Source organism: Gadus morhua, unplaced genomic scaffold (genome assembly GCF_902167405.1).
Source record: "Gadus morhua unplaced genomic scaffold, gadMor3.0, whole genome shotgun sequence".
Taxonomy (NCBI): Eukaryota; Metazoa; Chordata; class Actinopteri; order Gadiformes; family Gadidae; genus Gadus; species Gadus morhua.
The window spans coordinates 25,955-51,641 of record NW_021964032.1 but is presented as its reverse complement, the minus strand read 5'-3'; the positions used below and the strand labels follow the sequence as shown (position 1 = coordinate 51,641).

Genomic DNA, 25,687 nt, shown 5'->3' with positions numbered 1-25,687 from the left:
ACCAACATGTTTGTACAATTTGTACTCGATCCGATGTCTAATTTTGGATTTTTTTGGATTTTTAATTTTCCACGTCTAATTTAACTCATAAACCAATATTCAAAACGCTACCGTTTTGTCGTCGAGGGTCGGATCCAAAAAGTGATCAATGCATCTTTGCGTGTGCGTCTGAAGATGCCGTGTGCAAAGTTTGGTGTCGATTGGTCAAGAAATGTTGGAGGAGTAGGGAAAAAACAGTTTTGCGGTTTTCGCGATTTTGCGAAAAAAAATTATAGACGCAAATGGGCGTGGCCTATGTCAAAAGATGCAGCAGACTCCAGTGAATATGTGGGTACAAGTTTTTGACTGTGGAAGGTTCGGTGTGGGAGTTATAGCCCCAAACGCGTATTTCTTGGTATAGCGCCACCTAGTGGCCGGCATGTCTGGATTTTGTCGTCTGCGTACACATCACAGACCTGGATCTAGTCATGCAATTGGCGTGTCGGTACCATTTACGGTTTGGGGTGTGGGCCAACTTTTACGGAAGGAAGTATAACTAGAACTGCAAGCAGTTATGCAGGGGTCCAAGAAGTGTGCACTTCGCCGGCACAACGCGAAGCATGTGTTCGAAACTGAGAAACGGCGTATGCCAAAAGATGCAGCTGACTCCAGTGAATCTGTGGATACAAAGGTTTTGACTGTGGGAGGTTCGGTGTGGGAGTTTTAGCCCAAAACGTGTTTTCAGAACATTCCATTGGCGATTAGGAGATGTATTATTTCGTCGTTTTTTTGCGCCCTCTTGTGGCGAAATTTTGCAAAGACAATTTTCCTTTTCCAAATAACTCCCGCCCACATTAATAATTCTTGACCATAATTTTTATATAGACTCGGGTTTGCCCCGTGATGGTTCCCTCGTAGTTTGAAGAACATTCCTTTGGCCAATTAGAAGATATACAATTTCCTCGTTTATGGCGCCCCCTAATGGCGACATTTTCCGAAATTTTTATCGTACGACATTAAGGTTAGCACCAACATGTGTGTAAAATTTGGACTCGTTCCGATGTCTAATTTTGGATTTCTTTGGATTTTTGATTTTCCACGTCTAATTTAGCTCATAAACCAATATTCAAAACGCTACCGTTTCGTCGTCGAAGGTCGGATCAAAAAAGTGTTCTAGCATTCTTTGCGTGTGCGTCTGAAGATGCCGTGTGCAAAGTTTGGTGTCGATTGGTCAAGAAATGTGGGAGGAGTAGGGAAAAAACTGTTTTGCGGTTTTCGCGATTTTGCGAAAAAAAAATTCTAGACGCAAATGGGCGTGGCCTATGCCAAAAGATGCAGCAGACTCCAGTGAATATGTGCGTACAAGTTTTTGACTGTGGGAGGTTCGGTGTGGGAGTTATAGCCCCAAACGCGTATTCCTTGGTATAGCGCCACCTAGTGGCCGGCATGTCTGGATTTTGTCGTCTGCGTAGTCCCCACGGATCTGGATCTAATCATGCAATTGGCGTGTCGGCACCATTTACAGTTTGGGCTGTGGGCACAGTTTCAGGGAGGTAAGTATAATAATAATAATAACTAGAACTGCAAGCAGTTATGCAGGGGTCCAAGAAGTGTGCATTTCGCCGGCACAACGCGACAAGAAATGTGCATTTCGCCGGCACAACGCGAAGCAAGTATTCAAAACGTTACCGTGAACAACATGTGGATATAAAGGTTTTGACTGTGGGAGCTTCGGTGTGGGAGTTACAGCCTAAAACGCGTTTTCAGAACATTCCATTGGCCAAATAGGAGATAGACAATGTCGTCGTTTTTTGGCGCCGCCTTGTGGCGAAATTTTCCCAAGACAATTTTCCTTTGCCAAATAACTCCCGCCAACATTAATAATTCTTGGCCATATTTTCTATATAGACTCGGGTTTGCCCCTTGATGTTTTCCCTTGAGTTTGAAGAACATTCCTTTGGCCAATTAGAAGATATACAATTTCCTCGTTTATAGCGCCCCCTTAGGGCGTAATTTTCCGAATTTTTATTCGAACGTCGTTAAGGGTGGCGCTAACATGTGTGTTAAATTTTGACTCGATCCGATGTGTAATTTTTGATTTTTTTGGATTTTTGATTTTCCACGTCTAATTTAGCTCATAAACCAATATTCAAAACGCTACCGTTTCGTCGTCGAAGGTCGGATCAAAAAAGTGTTCGAGCATTCTTTGCGTGTGCGTCTGAAGATTCCGTTTGCAAAGTTTGGTGTCGATTGGTCAAGAAATGTGGGAGGAGTAGGGAAAAAATAGTTTTGCGGTTTTCGCGATTTTGCGAAAAAAAATTCCAGACGCAAATGGGCGTGGCCTATGCCAAAAGATGCAGCAGACTCCAGTGAATATGTGCGTACAAGTTTTTGACTGTGGGAGGTTCGGTGTGGGAGTTATAGCCCCAAACGCGTATTCCTTGGTATAGCGCCACCTAGTGGCCGGCATGTCTGGATTTTGTCGTCTGCGTAGTCCGAAGAGATCTGGATCTAGTCATGTAATTCGCGTGTCGGCACCATTTACGGTTTGGGGTGTGGGCATAGTTTCAGGGGGGTAAGTATAATAATAAAAATCCTTACAAAAACAATAGGGATCCAACCTGTTGGCTTGGACCCCTAATAAACACTACAAAAACAATAGGGATCCAACCTGTTGGCTTGGACCCCTAACTAGAACTGCAAGCAGTTATGCAGGGGTCCAAGAAGTGTGCAATTCGCCGGCACAACGCGACAAGAAATGTGCATTTCGTTGGCACAACGCGAAGCATGTGTTCAAAACGCTACCCTGAACCTGTGGATACAAATCATTTGACTGTGGTAGGAGTAGCGAGAAGTCAGTGTGGCGTTTTCGAAGCGAAAATTTGTAGAAGATATACAATTTCCTCGTTTATTGCGCCCCCTAATGGCGAGATTTTCCGAATTTTTTATGGAACGACATTAAGGTTAACACCAACATGCGTGTAAAACTTGGACTCGATCCGATGTCTAATTTTGGATTTCTTTGGATTTTTGATATTCCACGTCTAATTTAGCTAATAAACCAATATTCAAAACGCTACCGTTTCGTCGTCAAAGGTCGCATCAAAAAAGTGTTTTGTGCATTCTTTGCGTGTGCGTCTGAAGATGTCGTGTGCAAAGTTTGGTGTTGATTGGTCGAGAAATGTGGGAGGAGTAGCGAAAAAACAGTTTTGCGGTTTTTGCGATTTAGCGAAAAATATTCCCAGACGCAAATGGGCGTGGCCTAGGCCAAAAGATGCAGCAGACTCCAGTGCATCTGTGTGTACAAGTTTTTGGACTCTGGGAGTTTCGGTGTGGGAGTTATAGCCACAAACGCGTATTCCTTGGTATAGCGCCACCTAGTGGCCGGCGTGTCTGGATTTTGTTATCTGAGTAGCGGTGCCGATTCTGGATGTAGTCATGCAATTGGTGCGTGTGCACCATTTACGGTTTGGGCTGTGGTTCCACTTTCAAGGCGTGAAGAATAATAAAAATCCTTACAAAAACAATAGGGATCCAACCTGTTGGCTTGGACCCCTAATAACTAGAACTGCAAGCAGTTATGCAGGGGTCCAAGAAATGTGCATTTCGCCGGCACAACGCGAAGCATGTGTTCAAAACCAATTGGCGTGGCCTATGCCAAAATATGCCACTGACTCCTGTGAATCTGTGCATATAACGTTTTTGACTGTGGGAGCTTCGGTGTGGGAGTTATAGCCCAAAACGCGTTTTCAGAACATTCCATTGGCCAGTTAGGAGATATATTATTTCGTCGTTTATTTGCGCCCCCTTGTGGCGAGATTTTCCAAAGACAATTTTCCTTTGCCAAATAACTCCCGCCCACATTAATAATTCTTGGCCTTATTTTTTATGTAGACTCGGGGTTGCCCCTTGATGGTTTCCTTATAGTTTGAAGAACATTCCTTGGGCCAATTAGAACATATACAATTTCCTCGTTTATTGCGCCCCCTAATGGCGAAAAATTCCGGAATTTTTATCGAACGACAGTTAGGTTAGCACCAAAATGTGTGTAAAATTTGGACTCGTTCCGATGTCTAATTTTGGATTTCTTTGGATTTTTGATTTTCCACGTCTAATTTAGCTCATAAACCAATATTCAAAACGCTACCGTTTCGTCGTCGAAGGTCGGATCAAAAAACTGTCTCACGATTCCTTTGCGTGTGCGTCTGAAGATGTCGTGTGCAAAGTTTGGTGTCGATTGGTCAAGAAATGTGGGAGGAGTAGGGAAAAAACTGTTTTGCGGTTTTCGCGATTTTGCGAAAAAAAATTCTGGACGCAAATGGGCGTGGCCTATGCCAAAAGATGCAGCAGACTCCAGTGAATATGTGCGTACAAGTTTTTGACTGTGGGAGGTTCGGTGTGGGAGTTATAGCCCCAAACGCGTATTCCTTGGTATAGCGCCACCTAGTGGCCGGCATGTCTGGATTTTGTCGTCTGCGTAGTCCGAAGAGATCTGGATCTAGTCATGCAATTCGCGCGTCGGCACCATTTACGGTTTGGGGTGTGGGCATAGTTTCAGGGGGGTAAGTATAATAATAACAAGAAATGTGCGTTTCGCCGGCACAACGCGAAGCAAGTATTCAAAACGCTACCGTGAACTACATGTGGATATAAAGGTTTTGACTGTGGGAGCTTCGGTGTGGGAGTTATAGCCTAAAACGCGTTTTCAGAACATTCCATGGCCAAATAGGAGATAGACAATGTCGTCGTTTTTTGGCGCCGCCCTGTGGCGAAATTTTCCAAAGACAATTATCCTTTGCCAAATAACTCCCGCCCACATTAATAATTCTTCGCCATATTTTCTATATAGACTCGGGTTTGCCCCTTGATGGTTTCCCTTGAGTTTGAAGAACATTCCTTTGGCCAATTAGAAGATATACAATTTCCTCGTTTATAGCGCCCCCTTAGGGCGTAATTTTCCAAATTTTTATTCGAACGTCGTTAAGGGTGGCGCTAACATGTGTGTTAAATTTGGACTCGATCCGATGTCTAATTTTGGATTTTTTTGGATTTTTAATTTTCCACGTCTAATTTAGCTCATAAACCAATATTCAAAACTCTACCGTTTCGTCGTCGAAGGTCGGATCAAAAAACTGTTTCACGATTCCTTTGCGTGTGCGTCTGAGGATTTCGTGTGCAAAGTTTGGTGTCGATTGGTCAAGAAATGTGGGAGGAGTAGGGAAAAAACAGTTTTGCGGTTTTCGCGATTTTGCGAAAAAAAATTGCAGACGCAAATGGGCGTGGCCTATGCCAAAAGATGCATCAGACTCCAGTGAATCTGTGTGTACAAGGTTTTGAATGTGGGAGGTTCGGTGTGGGAGTTATAGCCCCAAACGCGTATTCCTTGGTATAGCGCCACCTAGTGGCCGGCATGTCTGGATTTTGTCGTCTGCTTAGTCCGAACAGATCTGGACCTAGTCATGCAATTTGCGTGTCGGCACCATTTACAGTTTGGGGTGTGGGCCCACTTTTAGGGGGGTAAGAATAATAATAAGAAAAATCCTTACAAAAACAATAGGGATCCAACCTGTTGGCTTGGACCCCTAACAAGAAATGTGCATTTCACCGGCACAACGCGAAGCATGTGTTAAAAACGCTACCCTGAACCTGTGGATACAAAGGGTTTGACTGTGGTAGGAGTATCGAGAAGTCAGTGTAGCGTTTTCGCGGCGAAATTTTGTAGAAGATATACAATTTCCTCGTTTATTGCGCCCCTAATGGCGAAATATTCCGAAATTTTTATCGAACGTCATTAAGGTTAGCACCGACATGTGTGTAGAATTTGGACTCGATCCAATGTCTAATTTTGAATTTTTTTTGATTTTTGATTTTCCACGTCAAATTTAGCTAATAAACCAATATTCAAAACGCTACCGTTTCGTCGTCGAAGGACCGATCAAAAAAGTGTCTATCATTTCTATGCGTGTGCGCCTGAAGATGCCGTGTGCTAAGTTTGGTGTCGATTGGTTAAGAAATGTGGGAGGAGTAGCGAAAATACAGTTTTGCGGTTTTCGCGATTTTGCGCAAAAAAATTATAGACGCAAATGGGCGTGGCCTATGCCAAAAGTTGCAGCAGACTCCAGTGAATATGTGTGTACAAGTTTTTGGACTGTGGGAGGTTCGGTGTGGGAGTTATAGCCCCAAACGCGTATTCCTTGGTATAGCGCCACCTAGGGACCGGCGTGTCTGGATTTTGTTATCTGAGTAGCGGTGCCGATTCTGGATCTAGTCATGCAATTGGCGCGTGTGCACCATTTACGGTTTGGGCTGTAGTTCCACTTTCACGGGGAGGTAGTATAATAAAAATCCTTACAAAAACAATAGGGATCCAACCTGTTGGCTTGGACCCCTAACTAGAACTGCAAGCAGTTATGCAGGGGTCCAAGAAGTGTGCATTTCGCCGGCACAACGCGACAAGAAATGTGTGTTTCGCCGGCACAACGCGAAGCAAGCATTCAAAACGCTACCGTGAACAACATGTGGATATAAAGGTTTTGACTGTGGGAGCTTCGGTGTGGGAGTTATAGCCTAAAACGCGTTTTCAGAACATTGGCCAAATAGGAGATAGACAATGTCGTCGTTTTTTGGCGCCGCCCTGTGGCGACATTTTCCAAAGACAATTTTCCTTTGCCAAATAACTCCCGCCCACATTAATAATTCTTGGCCATATTTTCTATATAGACTCGGGTTTGCCCCTTGACGGTTTCCCTTGAGTTTGAAGAACATTCCTTTGGCCAATTAGAAGATATACAATTTCCTCGTTTATTGCGCCCCCTAAAGGCGAAATTTTCCGAAATGTTTCTCGAACGTCAATAAGGTTAGCACCAACATGTGTGTAGAATTTGGACTCGATCCGATGCCTAATTTTGGATTTCTTTGGATTTTTAATTTTCCACGTCTAATTTAGCTAATAAACAAATATTCAAAACGCTACCGTTTCGTCGGCGAGGGTCGGATCAAAAAAGTGTCTATCACTTCTTTGCGTGTGCGTCTGAAGATGCCGTGTGCAAAGTTTGGTGTTGATTGGTCAAGAAATGTGGGAGGAGTAGCGAAAAAACAGTTTTGCGGTTTTCGCGATTTTGCGAAAAATAATTCTAGACGCAAATGGGCGTGGCCTATGCCAAAAGATGCAGCAGACTCCAGTGAATATGTGCGTACAAGTTTTTGACTGTGGGAGTTTCGGTGTGGGAGTTATAGCCCCAAACGCGTTTTCCCTTGGTATAGCGCCACCTAGTGGCCGGCGTGTCTGGATTTTGTCGTCTGCCTAGAACTCAGGGACCTGGATCTAGTCATGCAATTGGCGTGTCGGCACCATTTACGGTTTGGGCTGTGGACCCACTTCTAGGGGGGAATAATAATAAACACTACAAAAACAATAGGGATCCAACCTGTTGGCTTGGACCCCTAATAATAATAATAACTAGAACTGCAAGCAGTTATGCAGGGGTCCAAGAAGTGTGCATTTCGCCGGCACAACGCGACAAGAAATGTGCGTTTCGCCGGCACAACGCAAAGCATGTGTTCAAAACGCTACCCTGAACCTGTGGATACAAAGGATTTGACTGTGGTAGGAGTAGCGAGAAGTCAGTGTAGCGTTTTCGTGGCGAAATTTTGTAGAAGATATACAACATCCTCGTTTATTGCGCCCCCTAATGGCGAAATTGTCCGAAATTTTTATCGTACGACATTAAGGTTAGCACCAACATGTGTGCACAATTTGGACTCGTTCCGATGTGTAATTTTGAATTTTTTGGATTTTTGATTTTCCACGTCTAATTTAGCTCATAAACCAATATTCAAAACGCTACCGTTTCGTCGTCAAAGGTCGGATCAAAAAAGTTTTTTTCATGCATTCTTTTCGTGTAGGTCTGAAGATGTCGTGTGCAAAGTTTTGTGTCGATTGGTCAAGAAATGTGGGAGGAGTAGCGAAAAAACATTTTTGCGGTTTTCGCGATTTGGCGAAAAATATTCATGGACGCAAATGGGCGTGGCCTAGGCCAAAAGATGCAGCAGACTCCAGTGCATCTGTGTGTACAAGTTTTTGGACTCTGGGAGGTTCGGTGTGGGAGTTATAGCCCCAAACGCGTATTCCTTGGTATAGCGCCACCTAGTGACCGGCGTGTCTGGATTTTGTTATCTGAGTAGCGGTGCCGATTCTGGATCTAGTCATGCAATTGGCGCGTGTGCGCCATTTACGGTTTGGGCTGTGGTTCCACTTTCACGGGGAGGTAGTATAAAAATCCTTACAAAAACAATAGGGATCCAACCTGTTGGCTTGGACCCCTAATAATAATAATAATCCTTACAAAAACAATAGGGATCCAACCTGTTGGCTTGGACCCCTAATAATCCTTACAAAAACAATAGGGATCCAACCTGTTGGCTTGGACCCCTAAAAATCCTTACAAAAACAATAGGGATCCAACCTGTTGGCTTGGACCCCTAATAATAAAAATCCTTACAAAAACAATAGGGATCCAACCTGTTGGCTTGGACCCCTAATAAGAAAAATCCTTACAAAAACAATAGGGATCCAACCTGTTGGCTTGGACCCCTAATAAAAATAAAAAAAATCCTTACAAAAACAATAGGGATCCAACCTGTTGGCTTGGACCCCTAAAAAGAAAAAGAATCCTTACAAAAACAATAGGGATCCAACCTGTTGGCTTGGACCCCTAATAAGAAACTGCATTCCTATCTGACTGAGGCATCAAAGACAGCAACAACCTTAATATAAATGACAATAAATTCCATAACATGCAGGTATTGTTTAAATATTACAGAACATATTTCAATAGTTATTTGGGAATAACATATCTCTGTATTCATGATGCTGAATTGTTTGAGAAACTGATTGAGAAACTGTGCCTTAAGGGATACAGTTATCAAGTCTGGCTTAAGGGAAATACACACATGCCCATTGGAAGTAATTTGCACTCCACCTTAACTGTTGAAATTGATTTCGGTTCAGATGGTATGACCAAACATTTCATGACATTAAAGCCATAAACAAATCACTGTCTTTTAGGGATGCAAACAATTAATCGATTATCGATTAATTGTCGATAAGAGATTACTCGATTAAAATAAATTACTTGCAATTAATCGCATTTTTAACCCGTAATTCCCCAACCGTCCACGTGAGGGCGCGCTTGACGCCAGAGGTACTTGACGCACACGCGGGAACACAAGCGGGACCACAAGCGAAGCAGGACAAGACAAACGAAAAGCGGGACACTGACACGATGAAGAGGGCAAAACGGAGTGCAGTATGGAGCCACTTTAAGTTGGTTAATGACGACAAAGACGCCAAATGCACAATATGTGGAAGTATTTTAAAGTACAACAACTAAACGACTTTGTTGAATTACCACCTAAATGTGTCACATTCAGAAGGAAATTCAGCTTCTCAGAAGAATTGCCGCTTATCAATTAATCGATCATCGATCGATAAGATGAAACAACTATCGATTAATGAATTACTCGATAATTTCTATCCCTACTGTCTTTAGCACTCTAATTCTGCAGTTTAACTTACCTTTGGGTAGTTTGATGAGTTGTGTCCAGGGCTGATGTAACCACCACCAATCAGGGAAAGAATCATGAAGAGCAAATAGAAAATGAATTAATATTAAGGGAGTGGTGATGTTTCAATTCAGTGTTGAGCTTGACAATCAGGTTAATTTCCGCAAATGTGGGAAAGAGGGAGAAAACAATGCAACATGAGCAGCCAGCCAATGTAGTTGGCCCGAAGCTCTGCTTCAGGGCTTCGTCATTCAGTACGTTAACATGCACATTTTAATCCGATTGCATGCATAGTTCGACTCTGCTCCTCAATTGGACAACTGCAATTGTCCATGAATTCGATTCATGTCATTTCTCCGATGCTAGCCCACAAGTCCGACGTCCCTTATAGGGGGTAACCACATTGACCGTAAAATAAATGCCTTTAAGTATCCACACTGATGTGCAAATAAGCAGCATAACCAGTAAACTACATGACTTGCATTTACTTTCAGTAACGGTATTACACCACAAGACTACCTCGCACAAGGTTACTAACCAAAGGTTTACTCCAACTCTCCGCTAGCAAACTGACAAAAATGCTAAAAGGAATAGCAGCAGAGCAGTGGTGTTGTTTAATTAGCGGCCGGATTCACCACTGTGCTTCATGAGAACGAAATGCACCCTCTCTCGTCGCCTGTGTCTCACTAAATACGTTAACGGAGACGATGGCGGCAATAAAACACCCACCCCCACACACATCTTAACAGAACTGCGCAGCACAGTTGCAAACACATGTACGCCTAAATGTATCCGTGTTAATGTGCAAATAAGCAGCTTAACCAGTACACAGTATGACATACGTAAACTTAAGACTACTTTCAGTAACAATATTACACCACGAGAGCCCCGCGTGGAAGTTATTTGCACATGTCATTAATTTAGAAAAATGCTAAATGAAATAGCAGCAGCGCTGCTATTGATCAGTTAATAGCAAAACGATCACTATAATTTTTAATGCCACATTACCTTTAGCACACCAGTGGTTTGAACATATGGCTAACACATTTCACAAAATCCGTTAAATGCATCGAACATGTTACGCTAACCTAAAGTTAGCATGACTTAACTAGGGGGCCTGCCCGTAATTCCGACGCCTCATTGCTCCGACGTCTCAAAGGTCCAAAATATTTCCCATTGGAAAGGCGCATTAGGCCGACGGTTATGTAGGCCTATTCGGCATATTGAACCGTCGGCCTATAATGTGCCTCTTGTTTGACTTATCGGACAAACGGCCCTTCGGAACACTGGGTTCCGTTTTCGTAAAATTGAACCGTCGGCATTAGTGGCATCTAATGGGAAATATTTCGGACCATTGAGACGTCGGAACAATGAGTCGTCGGAAATTGCGGCATGGCACCTTAACAAGCTGGTCCGGTCCAGTTCGTTAACTAAAGTTAACCCTTAAGACGTACATTTTTTGACCCATACAGGCAGAACATTTGTTATCTGACAAATAAAATTGGTAAAACATGACTCTGTCTACATTAAACGTACCGTTTTTCAGAGTGACCTTGACCGCGTGGATGATGAGATTGACGAGGAGAAAAAATGTCCGCTTCAGCTACAGAAATCTGGCTGGAAAAGACATTGACGTTCAACAAATAAACGTCTACGTCATGAGGTTAGGCAGGGAAACCTAATTTAAGCGCTTTCATTTGCATAAGAAAAGCAGGTCAATGTAATAAAGTACAATTTCAATTTGATATAATACACAAAAGTACAGTGCCGTCGCTAAAGCAGAAATTTGAATCAGACTTATTCAAAACAGTGCTTTACTTCAACTTTTCAAAAATATACTTTTTAGAGTGCTGGAAGCCTGCTTTATTTATTGTAGGTTACAAAAAATAAAGAAAATGGCGGCATTGTTGTTGTTATCGATTTTCTATCAGTTCTCACCACACAACGACGTCTCATCTTTGCTGCTTGAATGTCGGTATGTAATGGTATGGAGTTATTGAAACTTACTACGTGTAAAAAAGACTGTAAAATTGAATGTTTATTTTTAAGCCTTGAAAGTTGCACTTGGTGCCTTTAACTGAGAAAAAAAGGGAGTGGAAGGACGGGACCCTATAATGTTCAGCTGACTGTTGTTAGTAATAATAATAAAAAAAACATTTTCTATACTGTGAACTAATTTATTGCGATTTATTGTATGATGTGTGCTTTTAGGGGTTATGATAAGACCTATCTTTAAGCGTTCAACAAAAATGACTCTTAAAAGCAGTGCCAACATTTAATTATGTTTGAACCCAGTGGTTCTCAACCTTTTTTGAGCAAACGCCCACGGCACTCCCACCGCACTCCCACGTCTCCCGCCGTGCCCCGTGAATTAATGAATTGCCCTGGAACTGCGGGCACTGTGACGACGGCCCGGGCAACGCGGGAGACGCGGCCCGGGAACCGCGGGCAAGGCACTCCCGCGTCTCCCTTGCCTCCCGCCGTGGCCCGTCAATGAATGAATGCCCGGGAACCGCGGGCACCGTGACAGCGGCCCAGGCAACGCGGGCACCGCAGCCCGGGAACCACGGGCACCGCGAAAACAGATTGCGCGCAGAGTTAGGCCTATATATTTTGTAGGCCTATTTGAAATGCAACAGTGTTTTCGTGGAGACCACGCTCAGAGAAGCTGGAACTGAACAACTGCAAGAGGAAGGATGAAAACGGGCTATAAAAACAAAATTCGTTTTTTTTTTATTTGTTTGATTGTGTTGTGTTGGTTATTGAACTGTGCAGGACCAAACCGCGCTGTATGACCACTGTTACACTGAGCCTATTTATTTCAGGTAGCCTATTTTTGCAAGCAAAAAGATTTGAAAACCAAGAAAGTTTGAAATCCCCCCCCGAAAAAAGAAAAATAAATCACATTCCCAGCGCCCCCATAGGTTGTGCGAACGCCCCCGTTGAGAAACCATGTTTTAACCATTCAGCGAACAAAAGGCAACAGGCTGATTATCATTTAGGGGGCCACTCAATGACCTGCAGAAGAATCATCAACACGCCCATTGAAGTTGTGTGAGAAATACAGACTTTCTACTCCTCATAAGGTAATTTACATTTCCTACGGAGAAAATACTACTTCAGGGGTAGTATTATTCAGGAAATGTTCAGGTTACAAATGTCAGGATATGTTGTTCACACATACGGCCCATCAGGAGAATATCAGGACTTTAACAGCAGCAGTAGCCTACAGTCACGCATGTCCTGGGTCCCCTCCTTTTCATTACTTACCTCCTTCCCCTTGGCCTTATTTTCCGTAAATTTAATATTCTTTTTCACTGCTACGCGGATGACACCCAGCTCTACCTCTCCACCAATCCCAACTCCATCCTCCCTCCCTCATCCCTAACAGATTGCCTCTCTGAAGTACAAACCTGTTTCACCTCAAACTTCCTCAAACTTAACAGCAATAAAACAGAAATCCTTTTAGTTGGTACTAAATCAACTCTACTCAAAGTTGACAGTTTTTCCCTCTCATTTGACAGCTCCATAGTTTCCCCCTCCCCCCAGGTGAAGAGTCTGGGTGTCATCCTCGATGGCTCACTTTCCTTCAAATCCCATATCAACATCACCACCCGCACTGCCTACTTCCATCTTCGTAACATAAATCGCCTCCGTCCCTCCCTCACCCCCCACACCACCTCTATTCTTGTACATAGCCTTGTCACCTCCCGTATTGATTACTGTAACTCTCTCCTCTTTGGTCTCCCCCAGAAATCCCTCCATAAGCTCCAACTGGTCCAGAACTCAGCTGCCCGTATCATCTCCCAAACCCCCTCTTTCCACCACATCACCCCCATCCTAGAACAACTCCACTGGCTTCCAATCAACTTCCGTATCAACTTCAAAATTCTCCTTCATACCTTTAAAGCCATCCACAACCTTGCCCCTCCCTACCTGTCTGATCTCCTTCACACTGCCACCTCCACCCGCTCCCTCAGATCCTCCTCTTCCATCCACCTCACTGTCCCCTCTGCCCGGCTCACCACCATGGGGAGCAGAGCTTTCAGCCGCTCTGCTCCCAAACTCTGGAACTCACTCCCACCTCACATCCGAAATATTGACTCCCTCCCTCAGTTCAAATCCTCTCTCAAAACCCACCTTTTCAGGATAGCATTTTCACTGTAGTTGTCATGTTTTTTACTTGCACCTTTAATGGTTTTGTTATTTGTTTGCCCTTGTTTTAAATTGTTTTAAATTTGTGAAGTGTCCTTGAGTGACCTGAAAGGCGCTGTTAAATAAAATGTATTATTATTATTATTATTATTATTATTATTATTATTATTATTATTATTATTATTATTATTATCATAGGCCTACACACAAAACACAAGAAAAATAAAACAACTAAAACAAGCAGCAGGGGAGAGGGGGGATATCAATATCGCAAAACATTTCACTATGGTTAAAAATGGCAACAACAAAAAGTGATACAGTTGAAAATATCCATTAGGTATAGTACAATGACATAGTTAAAAGAACAACAAAATACTGCATAATGCAGTTATTGTAATGCAGTATATATAGTACTATGGTATCGTAATTGTAGTATTCTATAGCAAAATAAAAGTATAATAAATGTTCTGTAATTTACTTCAGTAGATTTTAGTTTATGTAGTAAACTGTAGTAGTATATAATGTATTATACTGTAGTAATAAAACTGCAGTTTTCTGTAGTATACTATAGTTTACTGTAGTAGTATATACGTGGTATACTGTAGTAATAAAACTGCAGTTTTATGTAGTTTACTGTAGTAAAACTACTATAGTAAGGTTCAAAAACACTACAATATTTACTATAGTATATGTACTGTAGTTTATTTACTATAGTAAACTATAGAATTTTCTGTAGTATACTATAGTTTATTGTAGTAAAACTACTATAGTAAGGTTAAAAAACACTACAATATTTACTTTAGCATTTATTTACTATGGTAAACTATAGAATTTTCTGTAGTATACTAAAGTTTACTGTAGTAAAACTACTATAGTAAGGTTCAAAAACCCTACAATATTTACTATAGTATATATAGGGTATACTATAGTTTATTTACTGTAGTAAAATATAGATTTTTTTCATGTGGGGTGGGGGGGCAGTCGCCCCCGCTGAGTCCGCCACACACACACAGTCCTCCTAAACATTGTTCCTTATAAACACTACTTAAAAGACAACACAAAACAACCCAGAACAAGCGGCTATAAACAACCACAGCCTCATCTGTTCAGATGTGCCCTGCTGTCCCTGGTGCTGGTTCTCAGCGTCAACTACTTCATTTGATTGACCAATGCAACTTATTCCAGCCAATCAATCAAGGCTAAATTGGAAATATAATAACAGAACAAACAATAAAGGACTGCTCAGGGAACAGTAATCCCGCACCGGGAGGTGTGTATTTTACTCACCCTATTTGTATAGGAAGGCCATTCTCCTCTTTCACGGTGGCGAAGTGGTCAATAAGTAACCCAGGGAATGTTCAGGGAGCATGAATCTTTGTCAAAATGAAGACATGGCCAGCAAAATAGTAGCTGAAGTTTAGCGCTACCAGCTAGTCACTCGGTGCGGACATAGTTCTCCTCATTGAAAATGAGATAACCACTCTTCTTTCTCTCCACACGCAGCTGAAGCTTAGGCATTGTCCTACCGCCAGATTTATTCTTTAGTTGCTGCCCTTGTGGCAGTATGGCTAAATTTGACTAAATACTCAAAATCTCGACCCTCCATAACTCCACTTGCTTATACGATAATATTATAAAAAAAAATGCAAACGTGCTTATCTCCCGCTATTTGTTTACGTTGACGTTGATGCTTTCATTTGATTGGTGTGAAGGCGTCCCTTGGCACACTGCTGACTAATCACAGGAGGCTCACTGTCATGACGGTTGCCTCACCTGATTGGTTAATCCTTTTTTCTCACCAAGGGATGCCATCCCATGGGACATACAGTGTGCAATGTCGTGTTTTACCTAATGGTGGATTTAATGATTATTTTCCGTGACCCAGTTCGCGTGATTCAGTTCGCCACGAGGAGTCGTTCGCGAATCGTTCGTTCGTTCGTTCAGTCGAGTTTCCGGTAGCACTAACTCCACTGAGTCTGCATCATGGAATGCACGCCATTGCACGTTTCTCATCTGAGTCAGTCAGACTCAGTGGAGTTAGTGCTACCGGAAATTCATTCGTTCGTTCAGTCGAGTTTCCGGCGAATCGAATGGTGAACGAGACGACCAAACGAACGTGAGAGACGAACCGGTTTGGTTCGTTCGTTCTAAAGACTCGTTCATTCGAACCGGTTCGCGAACGAACGAGCCAACACTAGTTTTACCTCGTATTCAGTATTTAACATTTAGAGGGGCGCATTTTGAAATGCTCAATGAGACGAGAAAATGTGTAAGAAATGACAGCAACACGGCACCAAAGAATAACCGAAACTGTTAATATAAATGTTTTTGTTGGATGTCTAAAAAACAGGGAAGCCTGGCTTCCCTTGGCCTCCGGGAGAAAACGCAACAATTATAATTTCCATAATTGTAGGTTGTAGGCTGGTGATCATGTATTAGCCCTACAATGTAGGGCTAATACATGATCACCAAGTACAACCTACAATTATGTCAAAAGTAGGCCTAGATGATTCATTTGAAGGATGTGTGTTTGTATATGTTATTTTTTCCTTGACCCTGATTCAATGAGCATCTGTTATCAGGCCGTAAACCAACAGAACTAGTCAACAATAGGCCATTGGACATAACCATCTGTCTTTGGCTAGTGACTTAAATCGCCCAAAAAAATGATAAATTGCAGAACTGAACATTGTTGCTACGCGTCGTCCCGCTGCGCGGTCCAACACCCCCCTCTAGCGGCGGCAGGGCGTAACGGATTCCTCTTCCCGCAACCCACCTATCGGCAATCTACAATCCACGCTTCCCTATTTCAGTCTGGGATCCCCAGTCTGCCGGCGCCAGTTCGTCACTTCCAGCAAGTTCGTATCGCCTACCCGCTCTATCAGGCCCGGTTCCAGAACAGAATGCCTTGGGGTGCATCTGAGATTACAGGGGGTGCACCAGTACTGTACTAAAACCAGCTACCCAGCTTCAGTTCAGACTTCGCTTTTTTTACACACAGGCCTTTCTACCATAGACAAGCACTTCTGCGTAGTTATACTGACATGTTGGGACAACAATCATTTACTGTGCTTAAAAGATGGTATCATATCATGTCTTGTGATGTGGAGAACATTTCAGCTGCAACCTTAGCTTATTGATATCTTAGATATCTTTGAATATGAGATAGGTTTTTGGTATGTGTGAATCATGTGTGAGGTGTAAAAAATAACCGAATTCTCAAAAAAATGTGACTGCAATTCAAATATAACGTTTATTTTTTATAAATATTTCGAGTGTGTTATTGCTTTATACAACAGTTATACTAGTAAAATGTACTGTTAATAATAATGATTGACAATAGATTGTGATTTTTTTGTTTAAAACGAATGAAATTGCTTCCAGCAACAAAATTAGATCCCCATTCCCCACTGAGTGGACTGTTGCCAAGCAACATATAAACAAAACACCATACATAAATGCAGAGTGAACAGTCAGAGTGATGTTGGACGCTCATATCTCAACGGTATTCAATGGATATTGTCACATGTTTAATTACAATTTGTTTTGTGAGCAAGTATTTTATTCTTTTTATCATATTTATAAAAATATATATATATATATATTTTATTTATTTTTTTCAATTGAGGGTGCAAACAATTTTTTTGGGGGTGCAATGCATGCTTATGCACCCTCGTAGAACCGGGTCTGCGCTCTATTGTCAAGTCCTGTTCGTGACAGCAGCTCGTATCCTACGGTACGGCCGGTGATTAAATAAGGCGGCAGTGTGTTCTCTGTGTCTCCATAAAAATGTGTTGGGAAAAAAGAGAACATTGAATCAGTGTGTCCGCGTCGTAAGATTAACACGCCGCCTCGTCCATTAATTAACTCAATCATATTTGCGAGTGCAAATCACCACCTTATCAACCTTCGTCAGGCTCTGAAGTTTAAATTGATTAATACCCGTTCTCTTGTCATTTCTTAATTACCTTGGTTTCCGGAGAGTGGTAATGCTTGTGTCAGCGGCTCTGCGTTATGATGACTTCGCTGAGAGCTTATTGGTTCATTAGACAGGAAATAAAAACACGCTGCCCTCGTGCTAATCAGGGCCTTTCGAAGAAATCTCCACACGACGACAATTAGCAAAGATAACTTTTGTGCTGGCAAAACTCAATATTCCCAAAACATTTTAGTTTACAACAGTATACTATGGAAGAAGTCATACCGCAGTAGCCTGGTTTTGGTTTGGAATACATTTTTAATGTTTTGATTTTCCATACTCAGGAGGACATTAAGTCGTCAGTGTCGGCCTTCTTCGCACTTGCCGTCAATCACTGAGAACAAAAGACATTGAAAACGAAAATGTTATGAACAAAATCTTTAGGTGTAAACCATTCTTTTTTTCATATTTGCTTTCCTTCTTATTTAATAATTATTTAATTTAACTATATACCAATTAAAAAAAAAATCTCTAAATCAACATTGAACCGACAATCCACCATGATAATCAACAGGACAATCTGCGTTAACGCCCAACCATCGCATCAACCACCACCAGACAGTGTAAAAACACAAACAAGCAGTCGATCAAGGGGGTCAGCCTGGTCTACTTTCCAACCATCACCTGACCTGCTTGGGTCGATCGCAGCAGTAGAAGCGCACGTCGTTGAGGGTGGAGTCGTCCCCGCCATGCTGGTACTCCTCCATCTTGGACTCGAGACCACAGATGCCTCCGCTGGGGCAGACGGGGCTCCAGGGGCCGTACTCGCCCCAGCCGGTCCCCGGGCCCTCCAGCACGGGGTGGCTGCTGCAGCGGAAGCGGATGTTGTTTACGGTGGTGTCATCGACGTACGGCCCCGGGTGGGGCTCCACGCGCAGCTGGAAGGACTCCAGAACCCCCCCGGGGCAGTACTGGGGCTGGGACCACTCTCCAAAGCTGCAGGGGGGGCGGAAGTCGTTGTTAGGGTTTGGGATCTGGGTTCGATCCCCAGTGTCTATAGGCGTCCTGGAGCACGGTGCCTGGACACATAACGGCTCCTTAATTACAGCAGACTTTTTATTTTATAGCAGTATCTGACTTCACTGTAAGTCGCTCTGGATAAAAGCATCTGCTATATTCAGCCTTAATGTGTGAATAGTTAGTATAACTATACATATGTGGCAACATTTATACTGGGCGCTGTTGCCACACACAACTCGGAAGATGGTTATATAAAGGCACACATGCATACAAACACTTGATTATACACCAGAGGGGTGTTCCACGAACGGAGGTTAACAAACACTGAGTTAACGCTGAACTCTAGGTTGATTGACCCTGTGCCGACCAACCCAGAGTTTTCGGTTCCACAGCAGCGGTTATGCATTAGTTCAATCAACTCGGGGTTGGTTAACACAGGGTTGTGCGCGTCCACGCCAAACTTAAAAAGACGTGATGTATGGATCATGGAAACCCTGATCGGTATGGCGAAACGGGCCGCTTATTTCAATGAAATGGAACTCCAGGTTCTCCTGGAGAGCTATGACGAGGAGAAGGACATTATAACAAGAAAAGGGAACGCTAAAACCTCTGGAACCCGGAGAACCAAAGCCTGGCAGCGGATCGCTGACCGCGTAAATGCGTTAGTTACGCGTCAAAAGCATGATCCTTAATATTTGAGCCATGAATATATAAATACCCCAGTTAAGCATTCTTAAAGATCCTACCACATAACCCCTTTCTTCTAAAACAATATGTACTCCGATTGCTTCCAAGCGGTCAGAGGATCAAGTATAAAAATGAAGTATAAAAAACATACAAAGTGGTAAGCTTTTCCCACCATCGTATTGGTATAAATTTAAATAAGCAATTTTTTTAAGCCAATCGTGAAAAGGCCGACAGTCGGCAGACTGGATCTGGCCCTCAAATTGTCTTGACCCCGGTGGAGGAGCTGTTAATAAACATAAATTCAGGGCGCCCTGGCATGGAGGGGGTACCTGTAGGTACCTACCACCTCAGAGAGTCATGGGCCATACCCCACACTGGTTGAATGTAGGGTTTTGTGTTTTCTTGTATTTTAGTTTTTTTTTTGCCTTCGAAGTAACACATGCAAACCGTGTGCTTGCCACAGCGCATACTATTCCAAATGTTTATTTTTTTGGTAACTGGGTAGAAAACCTAAAAGTGACAATTCATCAACTTCACAGATCAAGATGGATCAGTGCTTGTAATGAAGCCGCCGGCTACGATCGAACATTCTCCAGTGGATGCAAGTCCGTTAGGACTGTTTTATACTTTATGTTGTAAATGCCTCTCGGCATAGTACTCAGACAATATTGCTCTTTGTATGATAGGAGGCCGATACAAATCTTGGATGGGTCATCTGAAACGACTGTGATGTGCTCACTGCTCAGCATCTCCAGCATTATAGCCTAGATAAAACTACCATTTTAAAAAAACGGAGGGCTACGCAAATAGTCTGGAGTGAACTGAGGCCAGGTCCTCGATTGGTAGTGTTGGCTATGTAAGGCTATTTAAATATATTAAAGATTTGCGCGAGAATCTATCTCTCCACTCCAGCAAAAAGTCATCCAATATGCCAAGATGTCGAGCCGTGGTCTTATCAATCGCTCCCGGTGGATTGCACGTATAATTTGCGCTCTGATATCAGCAGTAGGGCTATATGAAATCCGTTTTATTTTTTTCCAAATTCCGTTTTATTTTTTTCCAAATTCCGTTTTTTCCGTTATAATTTTCATTAATTCCGTTTTTACACTTAAAATCATCAGAACGAGTGTCAAATAAGTGCGAACGAATACAATTTAATCAGATAGAGAAGACTACATTTATTAAAACATCACAACATTGCACTGTTTTTAGTGCTTCAAATAAAAACATGACATAAATATTAAAGTGCTTATAAACTCTTTTTTTATAAACTCAAATTGTTGTTTGAAGGGGCGTGCCCTGGCTACGGCGTTCATTGTTTTTCATATGGATTTTGGACTTCAAGTGGTCATCTCACATATCTTTGCGTTTCCAATCGATAGTATGTTGACATATTCTACAAAACACCTGAGTGATAGAAGTGTTTTGGATATTGTTCGGCTCTGAATTTGGGGTTAGAACCGAATTACGGGCGCTTCAACTCTTCTTCGGCTTCTTGTTAGGAGCGGGACCTATTGTTTGCGTGGTGGACCGGGGATTTTTTTTTAACATTGTTGTGTGAGTGACTGCTAAACATTCAGTGACGTTAATGTCACCTGTGTTGTTTCCCTTTTCCCTCGAAACTGAATTTCACCAAAATAATGGCGAATTCCGCTGCATTCCGCTGCATATTGTAAATGTGACGTCTGATGTGCCTTGTCCCTGTTGCATGTTATATGTGCTAAAGAACAGGAACCTGCTGGAAATCAGTTATTTTACTAAGACAGGCCCGTTTTAAATTGTAACTTTGTTACTTTTAATACTTTCCTGCTTAATAAAAAAATAAAAATAATAAAAAAATAATAATAATAATTATCAGTTGATTCCGTTTTTATTGTCCAATTCCGTGATTCCGTCCGCGTTTTCGTTATCGCGGATTTCATAGGGCCCTACAGCAGTTCTCTCATCAAAAGGGCATGCCGTTGTGAACACATGAAATCTGCGGTGAACGCCGGTTGAAATATCCAAAACCGGGTTATGTTTCAAACTTAACCTGCGCAAAACCTGGTCCGACCAGGTTTGATTCAGAGCATATGTTGCTATAGCAACTAACATACCGTGATCCTTTTGGAACGGACAACCTAGGGTTACAGCAAACCCTGGGTTAACTTACCCGGTTATGTGATAAAACCGGCTTTGTGGAACACCCCACAGCTCATTCATACAGTCAAACACACACAAGCCGCGTTTACATGGCAGATCTATGCCGCATAGATTTCTATGCGGCATAGATCTGTTCCTAAAATGTGTTCCGAATGTACTGTATACATGGCAGTAACAAAAGTGTCCGTTATGTCTCTCGCGCACACCTGACACGTCTCTGGACCGGCGGCGACATAATGGATGTCTTATCACTATCGGGGATTTTAAATTTGATTTTGATGAAAGCACAGCAGGAGAGAGCTTTTCTCTGCCTGCTCCTTCAATTAAGAAGGAGGAGGACAGCGCAGCAACGTCAATTTCTCGTCAGATCTTTGTATTTACCCTATGCTCCGCCGCAAACAAGAGGAATTTGGATGCGAGTCCGCAGCCAAGACTGGTGGGAGAGAATGGTCTTACGGGAATTTAGTGACCAGGAATCCTCGAAGGTCCAATTGCGCACTACTGCAGCTGCCATCTCTCTAAGTTAAGAAGTATTTTAACGTTCAGCCTGCAAAAGTACTAGTAGTAGCCTACTCATTTACAGTTATCTCGGACGTGCGCGGACACTTCATTAATAAACACCCATGTCCCGTCGCTTAGCAACCGGACACGCTTACCGGACTACTTTTACGGAGTGATAACAAAGACGTGAATCAGGCAATAAATCCACTTTCCTTGACAGCGGTGAAGTTCGGTGTGCTTAAAAGTACCGACGGAGCTTAGTGGAATTGCGAACTACTGCGGCTGCTCTAAGTTAAACCCCAATCTATGCGGAATAAGTGTATACATGGCGATTTAAAACGGACTACACCACCTATTCTATTCGGCATAGAATCTATGCCGAACAGATAATTGTATTCCGAATGAGGCGTATACATGACCATTTTCTATGCCGCATAGAAATCTATGCGGCATAGATGTGTCCATGTAAACGCGGCTACAGACACACAAACACACACACAGGTTGAGCTCAGGTGTTTTTTTCAAGGATACAAACACAGGAGAAAGAAGTGGGAGTTGAAGTGGTAGGTCTACAGAGAAGGAGAGGGAATTAGAGAAAGAGAGAGGAAGACGAATGAGTGAGAGACACTGGGTGTAAGCCAGGTTTGTGATTCGGTTTCAAGGCCCTGGGTTAAACCCTGACAGAAACAACCTCCTTATCTAACCGTGGGAGAGACTGCCAATCTGTTTTGTGAAAGTATTTGTTTGCTCTCGGATTCACCTGTTTACAGCAAGCAATTTCCCATTCAGAATGGAAACAAACACCAGGTGCAGTTACAGACATGATCACAGTAAAATAGATTTTTTTGATTTAAGAAAAGTAATCCATATGTTAGGCTAGGTGCTAGATATGAACTCACTGGTCATGATGCCAAAGTATTGTATGTTATGTGTTGTAATTTAAGAAAGCTCTACAGTTCTTTTTACAGCTCAGTTGAGAATATAATCAGCAAAACGACATACATAAGTGTCTTACTTTATAATTAACTAAAACTGATCAAGTAGGAGAGGGTTTAAATAAGAGAGTGTGGGAGAGAGAGAGGTGGTGCGAGAGAGAGGGAGAGGTCTAGAACCTGTGTCAGGGGCGGGTCTAAAGAAGATAACAGGTGTCTATCTAAATATATAAACAGTTTTATAGATATATATATTTGTGTGTGCTTTCCCATGGAGGCCCTATATCACCCTGACTGTATGTGTTCTCTACCCACTAGGCTGGCCTTTGTGGGACTAGAACCTCCAATCTCTACCACTGACCAACCCATATGGGAACTTAACCCGTGTTCCACTACTCACCAGCCCACATGTGACTAGAACCTGTTTTCTCTGCCCTCACTGGCCAATGTGAGACTTGAGGCTGCGATCTCTACTCACAAGCCCACATGAGATTCAACGGAGTACAGGAAGCTGCGGTCTTGGTCTCTGGCACAGATGAGGCGGACTCCGTTCAGGGCGGTGTCATCCTGATTGTACTGGTTGGACTCCACCTGGCAGATCACAGAGCAGCAGTTAGGTTCCCGAAAGGTGTGACCTCTGTCAGGTCAACTGACAGAGGTCACACCTTTCGGTTCTTTCATCACCTTTCGGTTCTTTCATCCCTCCATCCAATCTCAATGGGAGCCTGTGAATACTTTACTAGTCTTAAAGTAAAAGAAAAGGACAAGAAATTGTGACTTGTCGCTTAAAGAATAAAAACTAGAACTGCAAGCAGTTATGCAGGGGTCCAAGAAGTGTGCATTTCGCCGGCACAACGCGAAGCATGTGTTCGAAATTGAGAAACGGCGTATGCCAAAAGATGCAGCTGACTCCAGTGAATCTGTGGATATAAAGGTTTTGACTGTGGGAGGTTCGGTGTGGGAGTTATAGCCCAAAACGCGTTTTCAGAACATTCCATTGGCCAATTAGGAGATGTATTATTTCGTCGTTTTTTTGCGCCCTCTTGTGGCGAAATTTTCCAAAGACAATTTTCCTTTTCCAAATAACTCCCGCCCACATTAATAATTCTTGACCATAATTTTTATATAGACTCGGGTTTGCCCCTTGATGGTTCCCTCATAGTTTGAAGAACATTCCTTTGGCCAATTAGAAGATATACAATTTCCTCGTTTATTGCGCCCCCTAATGGCGAAAAATTCCGGAATTTTTATCGAACGACATTAAGGTTAGCACCAACATGTGTGTAAAATTTGGACTCGTTCCGATGTCTAATTTTGGATTTCTTTGGATTTTTGATTTTCCACGTCTAATTTAGCTCATAAACCAATACTCAAAACGCTACCGTTTCGTCGTCGAAGGTCGGATCAAAAAACTGTCATGCGATTCCTTTGCGTGTGCGTCTGAAGATGTCGTGTGCAAAGTTTGGTGTCGATTGGTCAAGAAATGTGGGCGGAGTAGGGAAAAAACAGTTTTGCGGTTTTCGCGATTTTGCGAAAAAAAATTCTAGACGCAAATGGGCGTGGCCTATGCCAAAAGATGCAGCAGACTCCAGTGAATATGTGCGTACAAGTTTTTGACTGTGGGAGTTTCGGTGTGGGAGTTATAGCCCCAAACGCGTTTTCCCTTGGTATAGCGCCACCTAGTGGCCGGCGTGTCTGGATTTTGTCGTCTGCGTAGTCCGAAGAGATTTGGATCTAGTCATGCAATTGGCGTGTCGTCACCATTTACGGTTTGGGCTGTGGGCACACTTTTAGGGAGGTAAGAATAATAATAATAATAATCCTTACAAAAACAATAGGGATCCAACCTGTTGGCTTGGACCCCTAAAAACGCCTTGATTGATCCGCTTTGTTTCTTAAAAGCCCCCTACCTTGAATAATAATGTAAGGATTTAACGACTCATCCCTATCCCACCTATAAAAACTAAAGATGGGTTAGGGACACATTACAACTAATAAGCTCACCTATTACAATTGATCCAAATCTCACCTAATACATTTTTTTCTAAATTCATACTCCTACTACGCTGCTGTTACCCGGATGCTGAAGCCCACAGCGTAGAACTTGTCGGGACACATCTCGGGCCAGGTCCAGCTCCCAAACCGCTCTCCGTTGGGCACGTTGATGACAGAGGAGTACTTCCTGCTGCTGAACTTCAGCCCGGCCCGCTCGACGGGCTCCTCCTTGCACCAGCCGGATGCCACCAGCGCAAGAACCGCCACCGCAGCGTACATCAGGTAGCCCATGTTCTCAGCAGGTCAGTAGTGAGGGAGGTGAGGAGACAATGAGGTGCAGACTTTTATAGATAACTCTATGGGTGTGTTTTAGAACCTTTCCCTCACGTGCTCCCTCCTCTTGCTCATTCACTACGACTTCGAGGATGGGGGATAGGAACACAACTTTCCAGACCTGCTTTATGAGTCTCATCTCCACAGCATTTTCTGCTTCAGTATCCTCCCTCCCAATGCTGCTACGACAGCCGCTATAGGTTGCTCCTATACGCTAGGTACAAAATTGATTTAGGAAAAGTGGGTGAGTGGAATTTTTAAAGAATGACTAATGTAACGCAGCCTCGGGGCATGCAGGTGAGGGGAGGTGTGAGCAGGGCCGACGGACTGCGGGGGAAAGTGAGGCAGTCGTGGGGGGACCCAAGGCAGAGGGGGGGCCCATGGCAATAAAGTAAACAATTAATAATAATTTCTAATTATCCACCAGCCCATAGTGTTAGGAGTCGCACACGGCCACGTC

At 43.0% G+C, this 25,687-nt stretch overlaps 1 protein-coding gene across 3 annotated transcripts; it reads right to left on the bottom strand.

The window, feature by feature from the left end:
* Positions 1 to 17,912: 17,912 nt before the first annotated feature.
* LOC115538924 (vitelline membrane outer layer protein 1 homolog) lies at positions 17,913 to 25,306 on the bottom strand. Of its 3 annotated transcripts, none has more exons than XM_030350140.1 (4): positions 24,976 to 25,303; positions 23,378 to 23,490; positions 18,307 to 18,613; positions 17,913 to 18,011 (listed from the first exon to the last, which is right to left on the bottom strand). In XM_030350140.1, exons 1-4 carry the CDS (start codon positions 25,183 to 25,185, stop codon positions 18,009 to 18,011), a joined length of 633 nt encoding a protein of 210 aa, XP_030206000.1. In that variant the 5' UTR covers positions 25,186 to 25,303; the 3' UTR covers positions 17,913 to 18,008. The 3 variants fall into 3 exon arrangements, with proteins under 3 accessions (XP_030206000.1, XP_030205998.1, XP_030205999.1); XM_030350138.1 differs by having other exon boundaries at positions 17,916 to 18,011; positions 18,302 to 18,613; positions 24,976 to 25,306; XM_030350139.1 differs by lacking the exon at positions 17,913 to 18,011 and having other exon boundaries at positions 18,298 to 18,613; positions 24,976 to 25,305.
* Positions 25,307 to 25,687: the final 381 nt, after the last annotated feature.

What these genes read in the sequence shown, in the direction of transcription:
- LOC115538924 (XM_030350138.1), bottom strand. Translation starts at nt 25,185, where the DNA reads ATGGGCTACCTGATGTACGCTGCGGTGGCGGTTCTTGCGCTGGTGGCA. An exon ending in CTGTGGGCTTCAGCATCCGG is followed by an intron (nt 23,491 to 24,975) that starts GTAACAGCAGCG and finishes GTGATCTGCCAG; the next exon opens with GTGGAGTCCAACCAGTACAA. An exon ending in GTTGAATCTCATGTGGGCTT is followed by an intron (nt 18,614 to 23,377) that starts GTGAGTAGAGAT and finishes CCCCCCCTGCAG; the next exon opens with CTTTGGAGAGTGGTCCCAGC.